The sequence below is a fragment of the Abrus precatorius genome, unplaced genomic scaffold (assembly GCF_003935025.1).
Source record: "Abrus precatorius isolate BTA unplaced genomic scaffold, Abrus_2018 Scaffold2, whole genome shotgun sequence".
NCBI lineage: Eukaryota > Viridiplantae > Streptophyta > Magnoliopsida > Fabales > Fabaceae > Abrus > Abrus precatorius.
Genome location: NW_020874362.1, coordinates 6,918,405 through 6,929,522, shown reverse-complemented (window position 1 = coordinate 6,929,522; position 11,118 = coordinate 6,918,405). Strand labels below are relative to the sequence as shown.

Sequence of the window (11,118 nt, the reverse complement as noted above, 5' to 3'; positions counted from 1 at the left end):
CACAAACTAAAATTAAAAAGTGAGTAAACAAGATTAATAGCTACTTGAAGGAGGGATTCCTGAGGTTGTTTATTGATTATAGCAAGCTCAAACTACGAAAACTCATTTATATCTCATTCTAAATCAATCCTTTCCACTTTTTCATCTATATACGAAATAGGGAGAGGTCCCACAAACAAGTCACCATGATATAATCCTTAGTTTAATTTCATGTTGTTGACTTAGGCTACAAAAAGGGGTTAAAAAACCACATTCTGAAATCAAAATCATAAAAAAGAAAATTACAAATATCCTCTATTCATTACTGTATCAAATATAGGGGTGCCCCAAAATTGAAAACCTCAAACTTTTGAGACCATCATTACTGTATCAAACATAGGGGACCACCAAAATTGAAAAACCCTAAAGCTTTTGGGTCAGGACCATATATGTTAGAATCTCCAAATATGCTATATGCAACACATGCTAAGCAACTGATAAACAACATACCTTGACACATAATAGTCAATACCTTTCAACCCTTCCCAAGAAGGATTCCCTATCATACTTTTCCTTTGTCCACATAAACTCTTAAATCAAGCTTTTTGTCACTGCCTCATGTACTCTCTCCATTAGAAATGACCGGCTTACTCCGTTTGCTCACAATTGTTGTTGAGCCCAACTTCATTAGAGTATTTTCATTTCGTTGAAGACACGTTGTTTGTACCTCAGTCTTTCTTATTTGTGATTTTGAAAGAAAGATTTCTAATTTTGTAACCCTGGTTTAATGTTTACTCAAGGGTTAAACTTAAATCCCTTCAATTAATCAACTAGTAATTTTATTAAATAAAACAGTTTTTTTAATAAAAATTGATTAGTCATTAATCCTTTCATCAAGACACCTCAGCACCATTAAATTCTGTCACTACTTAGTTAGAAATTGAATAACAACTTAATAGGTTGATGAAATATGCTTAATTAGAAAAACAAGAAAATTAAAATCACATGATTAAAAATTAAGGGACTAAAATCATAAATAAATTAGATTAAAATTCTCTTAAAATATATTATTTAAATTACATTAAATCTTTACTATTAGATAATATATCTACATTATTTAAAATAATATATAATTTTAATATTTAGATTTATTAAAAATTATGAAACGTATAAGTGAAATCTGCTAATAAATTCAAAGTTATCACAGAATATTTGTCCAAGTCTTGAAATTTTAGTATAATTTAAAAATAAATAATAATTACCACATTGCTATATTGTTCAGGCGCGCATTATAAATACTTAATTTATCTGAAAGTTGGTGTGCACGATTATCTATCAAATGATAAAATTTACTATTTATAAGAAGAAATCGTACCGCAAATTATGTTAACTTGCCATATTTTAATTGTAATTGTAGAAAATGTGTAAACATTCAATATCAGTTTAAGTACATAGTCTAGGTTAATTTGATAAGCCCTGCAGTTAGAGTTTACTTTTTCCATCAGATTTTGTTTGCCATCAGTTAGAGCATACTTTTTCCATCTATGTGGGGCATAAATTACTACACCCCTACCAGATGTCCCATTTGAATATGAACCGAACAAGCAGCATGCCTTAAGGTCATTTCTTCCCTTCCCTTATCATTCATAACTTCAAGCAAAATTTTCACAAGTTATATGCATCAAGGTTATTCAGTTGATCCCGTAACGGTACATATTTTGTTCAAAAAGCGAACTACTTTGCTTTTATATCACTTTAAATCATATAATATGCACTTGATCCAAGTTATCTCCCACAAGTTATCACTTTAACAAAATGAGATAAATCGGACAATAAAATAACTGAACGTTTTTGTCCATTAGCTTGCATTAAAAAAAGTCCACTAGATTAAAAAAAATAAAAGTCTATGCCAGTCTTGTTAAAATACAATGTTTAGAAGCCATTAATAAAAGAAGATACATGTGTACTTATAAAGGGGGTATTTCTACAGAAGCAGGCAGCACCCAACAAGATTGATACATTGAAATCCTCCCATGATAATTTTTTTGTACAAAGGAAGAGACGCGGATTAGAGAAACATATACAGGAAGAGTTGATGTGACTCAAACCAACTCTTCAGCACGCACGCACACACACACCTCCAGTCAGTTTAAGGAAAAATGTTCTTAACAAACTTCAACTAAGTTCATGCCAGAAATGGAAAACATTACCATGATTTGATCATGATGATGAATCTCAGATACCACTTCCAATTTTAAAATCTGAAAGTGTGGCAGTTTCTCGAGCCTCGACTGTTGGTGTTTCCTTCTTGTCAAACCCAAAAAAGGAGCAATTCTGGAATGCATCCAGGCTGCTGGCTATCAAGCGATTCAGTCCACTAAGACTATCACTAAAAATTAGATCTTCGCTGTGGTACTTAGTTGATGGTATGTCCAAATCCAACGGTCCCAACGAATCAGGCTGCAAAAATGATATCAAGTGATGAAGGGGGGAAATAAAGTCAGATGCATTGTATATATGTAGTTTCGTCAACAAGACATACCAATAAATACATTTCAAAAGCAAAAATAACAGTTCATAGATTTTATTTTGATTAATAGTTCAAAGTGACAGAATTTCCTAAGGATTAAAAACATGCTTGCAATATCCCTGAGATAAACTTCCTGCAAACTGTCTTGACGCAAGTGAACCTCAACACTACAAAGAAGCCATGTGGTTTGCCAGGGAAAAAACTAGGGTATAGAAAGAAAAATACCCAATACATATCTGTTAGCGCACTATAATCCTTTGCTAAATGATCCTGGATATCTGCATCTGACTCGCAACTGTCTACAGGCATAGGGTCTGCTTGACCAAAATCATCTACAAGCCTCTCTTTCTCAGGTGACAGCTGAAATAAACTCTTCAAATCAAACCTTATTTCACCTTGCAAGCAACATCTAGAAGTAGATAAGAAATATAAGATGTAGTACTACCTTATCCAATTTCCCAAAGCTTCTTTCAGGAACCTTTATCTCAGATTCTAAGGCAATAGGAGAAGGACCATCTGTACGAAGTATGGGATCTTTCTTAAATAAGAAAGCATCACACGTTTCTTCAGCATCCCAGATGGAAGACACATGGGATGCCAGACATGGTTGTTCCATCTTGTCTTGATGTCTAGATATGTGAGCAGCAATAGCAGCATCAAAAGAATCACTACTAAAAGGAATTTGCTGAACACCATGACAATTCTCAGCAATAGGAGGATCAATGCAGTTATCTTCGAGATCCTGGGACACTCCTGAAAGTAGATCCCCCACACTAATATTGGTAAGGCTGTCAGCCCACTCCCCAGCTGACATTCCAGTTCCACTGCCTAATTTCAACCGATCCTGAATGCATACATACAAGGAACTTCAAGCTTAAATAATGACATTATAGACTAGGATGCTGATGATGACACATTAGGCATCTTAACTAATAAAAAGAAAAACAATAGGTTAATGTATACCACTCAAACCTGCAGTGCATAATTGGAAAATTATAATCTGAAAAGGGGAGAGATATGCCCCAGGTATCACAAGAAATGAGAAATTTTATATCACGAGCCAACAAAGCAAAATAAGGTGGCACTTCAATATCCTATCCCATGATAAAAATCTATAGTAACACTATAAGGCTAATAAAAGTAAGAAAAAGCAAATGAGAGTATGGCAAATACCATGTCTTCCAACTGTGTGGTCACAGCTCCATCTCCATCTCTAACATCTTTTCCATGCCACGATGTATTGGCAGTAGGATTACAAGATTCCTCAGTGTTTGTGTTCAGATAAACAACACCATCTCTAGTATTAGGCATATCAGTTGAAGTAGTTGTAAGAGTACTGTTTCTGTTCACAGATGTTCTGCAATTTTCGGAGAGCTCCATGGTATGATTACTAGTTGACGGTGTAGGAAGTGATGCCGAGTTCACAATCTGATCTGTAGTATTGTCTACACTAATTTTGGATTGTGTGAGCATGCAGCTGGATGCTACAGGCACTTGCATATTGACTAACCCAGGCTCAGTATTGGAGAACCAACCATACCTTCACCAAGATATGCAAATACGGTCATTACAATGTAGATATAGTAAAATATAGATGGAGACTCCTTCTCAAGGTGTCATAGTGTTGAACATGTTTTCAACTTCAACACCTCCCCAACACTTGTAGTACACTACTCATTGGGTGTTTTAAAAATTAGGAAAGTCAAATTAAAATGTAATATAAAAATTAAAACATAATAGTATAATACCTCTTGTAAAATACAAGAATAACAACCAAGTTTTACTCCACTAAATGAGATTGACTATATGGCTCACACAACACCATTATACTCAATCAAAAACCAAATTCTCAAAGATATATTACATCTTGTAAAATATTAAAAAAAATAATACTCAATGTATTCTCAATGTATTTTTGTTGTGAGGCTCATTATTATGGGAAGAAGGAGAATAAACAAACAATATGAAAACAATAATGCCTATCTTTTTTTTATTGTTTGTTGTCATTGGAAGGTGAAAAAACAAATTGATTATCAATTTAAATCATTTTCCACGATGCTCAAATTTAATGTCATATATATTTGATTTTTCCAACTGTACAAGTATCTCAATTTTTCCAAATGAATCAAATTGAAAGGTAGAAATTACAGTTTATTCAAATTTCTCTCCATATTTATAATTTTTAGTCCATCCCCAGTATTTGATTCAATAAACAATCTCGTTCTACACACAAGTACTTCATGTTGTTTATTTTTCTTTAACATGTAAATTCCATTCTTGAATTAGTATGCTATCTTTGTATATCAAGCAATTGAGGACTCAACACAAAAAATAAAACTAAACAAAATCTTTAATCTCCAACAAAGGTATAGTAACCCACACAACTATCAATTTATAACATTTCTTATATTTATAGAATCCCAGAAACAATTTGCTTGTTTCTATAATGTATCTAAAAACCTTCTTGTTTACTTTCCCCTCATCAATTCAACACTTAAACAGAAAGCATGATTATAAATCAATGTTAACAATAGTAGATGGCGTGTCATGGTAGACAGCCAAAAAATTGCCATAAAATTATGGCAGATGCCATGATGGATTATCATGGAAGCATGGCAGTCATAATAAAATAATATATACACAGGATAGATTTTTCTCACACTAGTGTAAGTTTAAAAACTCTTACACTTGATCTGAACCTTTCATTTAACTTACATCTAACGAGTTATAATTTATTACTTCACTGACCGTTAGATGTAAGTTAAATGAAAGGTTCAGATCAAGTGTAAGAGTTTTTAAACTTACACTAGTGTGAGAAGATTCTTTCCGATATATATATATACATAAACATATAATTTTATGTCATAATATAAAAGCATGGCAGTCATAATATATATTACATCTGCAAAAACATATAAAAAGATACTGTAGAATGTGATATAAAACTAAAAAACTAACATATGAAAGAAAGAAGGAAAGTTGTGAGGAAAAAATAAGAACAAAATAATTGTAAAACAGAAAAAAAAAAAAGCTGAAATTGAGACAGAAAAAAACAGAATAAAAATATAGAAGCAGAGAAGGAAACTTAGAAGTGAAAACAGAATAATATGGAAAATGGGTGTGAAACAGAACAGGAGAGCGAAAAACAGTGGAAAAAAAAAAGAATAGGAGAAAAACGAAGAGAAAAGGGAAACTGAAAACCAAGGAGAAGAAAAAGAAAACAAAAAGGGGGAGGACAATAATAAAGGAAAAAAACAAAAAAAGTTCACTTGCCGACAGATAGACTTGCCAGGGTAGTGACAGCAGCAGTCGCTAGAATTGTGGCAGTGGCAGCGGCAATCGCCAGAGACAAGGTTGTGGATGTCACCGACATCAAGGAAGGAGAAGAGACATTGAGAAGGAGAAAGGAGATGTTGAGGACAAAGAGTGAGATGTTCAAACCAAAGAATAGAGACATGAGTCACAACTTGCAAGAGGAAGAAGAGAAAGATATTAGGGTTTTGGTGTTCGCGGGTCACTCTGGACCAGGTCAAGTCAGAGGCCCATTTTATTTTTTTTCATTGCAAAACAACTATTTCCACCATGGCTTCCCTTTTTGCCATGGCGCCACTATCCTGAATCTACCATTTTCCGCCATGTTTGTGGTGGTTTGGGCAAAAACCGCCATTGACATCCACCATGGCCATTATTTGACAACACTATTATAAATTAACCAAGTAATCGATTATTAAAAGAATGGATTTTCACATCCTCTTTTATCTAAGGAATTATATTACAAAATTACAATTAAATTAACAGTCCTAAATGTTACCAGTTAGTTATTTTGGACATAACAATGAAAACAAGAGGGCAACATGAAATAGGTACCTTAAACGGAAGGTGGGTGGACTTCCAATCATAGCATATATATCTGCAGCACTAAGTGTAGATTCCTGTCTCCATCTCTGATAATTAACCAAGTTTTCCCTTTGAATACCATAAGGAAAAAGCATCAATTCTCCAACTGCTATGCTTGAATTACCCCATTTACGGTTTAGATGTTCTACTACTGATGATATCTTCTTTCGTGTACTTAGTGTAAGCTCCAGGTATGGATTATGCTTATCCTAGGAGAAGAAAAGATAAACAAATAATTATAGTTTCCACAAGCACTTTTACATTGCTACAGCAAGATGCTTGTTGGTTTTCTTTTATACTGACCATTTCCAAGGCTCTTCGAGTAGGTTCATCAATTGGGAATAACTGGAGCTTAAGTTTCATACAATTATTCAAATTGTTATCAACAAAGTGATTCTGTGGATATGTAGGTAAAGGGGGCAGGACATAATCAACAGGATCAGAACACTTTTCTCCTGGAATGACTGTAGAAAAATCAGTGTGAAGTTACAGAAGATCCCAGAAAGCCCCTATGAAAGCAAGGATCGGATAAAAGCATGGCAGCTACCTGGATTCTCCTGGTCATGTTCAATCTCTTGAACAGTTGCAGCACGCTCCAAATGCTCAGCAGCATCTGCAACTAAAGAAACACCAGCAATTGCAGCCTTCTCCCATTTTCTATATGCAGCTGCTGAAACCATACCTGATACAGATATAGATATAGATAGAGAGAAAAAACAAATTCCTTACTATAAAGGAAGTAAACAAATTGACTCATGCAAATTTACTTTAAATATATATTATCAATTCATAATGCAGATAAAACTAGCTCAAAGCAGAAAACTTGTCAAAGATCTACAGAAAATCAAAAAAGAATCACCAGATTTCTTTCTTTGCCTTGTTGGTTTCATGGTACTTGAATCTCCCTTAGCATTACTACGGCTAACACCCATGTTTACATTGCGCTTCATTGATGGTTTTGAAGGTCCTAATTTTAACATATTTTGACTGTCAACAAGAACCAGTTTAACTGCACGGGCATCATTTCCTGATGCTCTACTTTGATTCGAGACTGTGGTAGGAGCAGCAGGAAGACAATTTCCTCCTTGTAAGGGTCGCTTCCTTACATTCTTTTTCCGGTCCTTCATAAGTTGGTGTTCCTTCACAACAAAAGATATCGATCAGCTCCAGCACATCTGAAGATATCAATATATAAAAGATAAAAACATAAAAATCCATCCCTGACAAATATAAATAGTAATTACTAACCAATGCTTCTAAAAATATTTTAAATCTTCGGGGCTTCAGATGAAGCTTTGAGGCTTTGCAGCTATACTTTTCTAATAAAGACCACCTGTATCACAAATCAGAGTGAGAAACTTTCAATGCAAAAAAATTCTAAAACAATAGTAGCATACCCCTATTCTTATTCAGGAAATTACTATAAGATGATAAAATCAGTAAATGCACTGTCAATGTAAGAATGTTTTACACTATAATCCAATGATGTGTTGCCGATAGATACCCATTGCTAGGGGGCACAGTAGGAGTGTAAGTGACTAACAAACACAGTAAGAGAGGGATTGGTGAGTCAGCGGGGTTTTGAATGGTAGCCACCTGCCCACATGGCAGGAGGGTCACAAGGAAAAGATGAAATGTTGGTTAGGAGGTGAGGAGCAAAGGGGAGAAAATAACAGGAGAGGGAAAGAGGGTTCCCAGGCATGAAGTGAGTAAGGTGGAAATAATACAGGAGGGTTGGAGAGATTCTAATTTCCCTTGTTATTGACAAGTAACTTCAGAGATCCACACCACAAAAGCTAGCCATCATAGTTGGAGCGCCCATGGCATTATAAACCTCTCACTAGAATCCCATACTTCAAATATGGGAATTGAGTCCTATACCTTACAATTGGATTTTAACAGCAATTTCCTTGTTTTATTCATTTATCCTTCAATTTTAGTCTTAAGCATAGGGCAGCCTACCTGTACTTCCATGGTTCTTATTCTCCTTTATTTCTACTGTAAATTTCAAATTTTATTTTATTTCCATAACATTTAATAAGTTTGACATTTCATGCAGTTGTTAACATAGTTAAACTCATTAAATGATGTGGCAATACACCATTGGAAGATGGTGTAAAACTCTTTTACACTAATAGTGTATCAAAATAAAACGCAAATTAGAAATCCAATTAGTTATCTTTGAAGGAATATGCTCTTTAAAACATTCTCATATTTCCATAGGATAGGATCTCTAATGCAGATAGCCTGGTAAAAGTTCATATATACTCTCAGTTATTAAAAAGTTCAACACAAACAAATGAAATGTAGGTAGAAATATAATAATCTCTCATCAACTAAGAGTTTCTGAAATTAAAGGAGACCCATAAAGTCATGATTGAAGTAGGGAAAATAACTTGATAATGGATCCTCACAACTTCACTCTTAAAATCAAAGTATCATTTAATGAATCACTAAAGGTCCTGTCTATTCTCAAATTAAAAAAGGGTCTTTAAATGGGGGATGTTATGTAATTTGAAGCAGATTAGTCAAGAATTTCACCCCTTGATATTTTCTTACTGCCAAAGATGTTTACCCTTATGGTCTAGGCTAGATATCTGAAATGTCAGATTTCCATCCAAGGACATGTTCTCCCGATATCACCCTGTTTTATCCAACATTTTCCTTACATGTATCCAACAAAATCAACTGAATTCCAGTTCTGCATTAATGTTCCATCGTATTCCCTTGATTTATTTAAAAGAACAACCCTTTTTAACTTAGTGTACAAAAACGCAGTCGCATCTTCCATTTTATACCCACACAAACACACATATAAACCATTTAATAAACAACCATTCTGAGTAAATTGTTACCAGCGAAGCATTGCAGCATTAGTATCTTTAGAGTTTTTCGCGTCCAAACATAATCCTGGACCAAGAAGTTTGTTCATCCGTCTCACAAGCCGGTAGTAATAATGCCTGACCTGCAATAAGAGTGAGAAAACCAAAACAAGCCATGAAATTATTGGCGACAAAACTAAACATTATCATTATGTGGGGAACTGGGAAAACAAAAAGGGTTAAAAAGCCACGTGGAGTCGTGACATATACCTGATCTTTGTTTTTACTCTGGACACGACAAGTGATTTTCTCAAAATTCTACATTCAAGGATATTTTAGTTAGCAATCATTATGATTCCATAAGAAACAAGCACAAAAAGGTAACAGCAAAGATAAACGTACCTTCCCAACTTGTCGTAATGCAGTGAAGAAGCTTTCCTCCTCTTGACGAGTCCACGCAGCCCACTGCCTCGTCGGTTTTTTTGGAGCTATAATTGACACCAAGCAATTAAACATTTTACTTCTCATCTCCACAACCACACGCTTCAAAGTACGCTTAATAAAAAACAGGAATGAAGCGAAAACTGACCTGGCTGCTGTGGTATAACGGCATTTGCAACAGATGAGGAAACACCAAGATCCCCATTTTGAACTGAAAAAACAGCCTCAGGCTGAAGTTGAGTATTCAAATCATGCGAGATTTGCGCCTCGGCCTCCATTTTCCCCTTTATTAGATGTTCATCCTATTCAAATTCAAACTCAAATGCCCCAAAGATTGTGTTCCCTGGAAACATAAACAAAATGAAAAATATTACAGAACCAGAAATCATGCCTCAGCTACAACACACAATCATAACTTATGGAAAATAGGGATCACGATTGCTGAATACAGGTACGTATCACACGGCACAATGTAGGTTACAGGCACAGAAAAATCAGTTCATACTCCTATTAGTTTTCCACAGAGAGATAAAATTTACAAACATTTAAATGATACAAAAATTATATTCATTTGAATTTTCATTGAGAATGATGCAAAGGCATATAGAATGTAACATGAGTAAGAAGAATTGTACCGCAGGGAAAGAAATATTGTACCTTGTGGACTGATAATTTTCGATTAGACGAGTTAGGAACAAACGACTTCCGAGGAATTGGGAGATGCTATGCGTGTCGAAGATAGCAAAATGAAGGAAAATTGAATATCTGCAAACCCTAACGCGATGGGAAAGGAAGACGATAGAAGAAGCAAGATCGACGAAGCTGCATCTTCTGTTCTTCTAAATCTAAACGCTTCGTTTTCCAGTCGTTGCAAAAAAAAATTAAAAATATTATTGTGTAGTGGATGGAAATAATTTGGACACATTTATTAATGTCTTTTTAGCCTTCAATTTAATCAATTGAAATAATAAATTCAGTAAATACTCATTTTGCTCTGAAGTGTTAATCACTTTATTTTTGAATTTTAAAAAAATCTTTAATTTTCAATTGTTAAAAATTGTTAATTTTAGTTCTTTTCTTATTTCTATTATTACTTTGTATTAAAAAGGAAAACTAATATAATTTTGTAAAATTAAGTTTAAAGCAAGATTTTTATAAAGTGAGGGATTTAAGTAGTTGATGTATTACAATAATTAAAGTCGTTATTTATCTAATTAAGTTATAAAATAATTAGAAATTAATTATTTTAAGATACTAGTCAATTTAGTGCTTAAAATAATAAAAAGATTTAATTTGTAAAATAACAAAAAATCAATCATTTTTATAAAATATAGTTACTCATATTTTAGTCTAAAAAAAATATAAAATATAATTTTTAGTCTATCAAGTTATCATAAAATGGTCATTTTAATTCATAAAACTATATGTTTTCATAAATTTAATCCCTAA

The 11,118-nt window shown here is 33.7% G+C and overlaps 1 protein-coding gene across 3 annotated transcripts; it reads right to left on the bottom strand.

Annotated features, from left to right (window-relative positions):
- Positions 1-1,751: 1,751 nt before the first annotated feature.
- Positions 1,752-10,571, bottom strand: LOC113857455 (TSL-kinase interacting protein 1). Of its 3 annotated transcripts, none has more exons than XM_027489373.1 (14): positions 10,327-10,571; positions 9,818-10,012; positions 9,631-9,716; positions 9,499-9,546; positions 9,262-9,371; positions 7,655-7,739; positions 7,266-7,545; positions 6,954-7,088; positions 6,710-6,870; positions 6,377-6,615; positions 3,683-4,049; positions 2,955-3,353; positions 2,735-2,869; positions 1,752-2,439 (listed from the first exon to the last, which is right to left on the bottom strand). In XM_027489373.1, the coding sequence occupies exons 2-14, from the start codon at positions 9,945-9,947 to the stop codon at positions 2,215-2,217; spliced, it is 2,400 nt and encodes a 799-aa protein (XP_027345174.1). In that variant the 5' UTR covers positions 9,948-10,012; positions 10,327-10,571; the 3' UTR covers positions 1,752-2,214. The 3 variants fall into 3 exon arrangements, with proteins under 3 accessions (XP_027345174.1, XP_027345175.1, XP_027345176.1); XM_027489374.1 differs by having other exon boundaries at positions 1,850-2,439; positions 6,710-6,861; positions 10,327-10,428; XM_027489375.1 differs by having other exon boundaries at positions 1,875-2,439; positions 6,954-7,073; positions 10,327-10,552.
- Between the last annotated feature and the right edge of the window lie 547 nt (positions 10,572-11,118).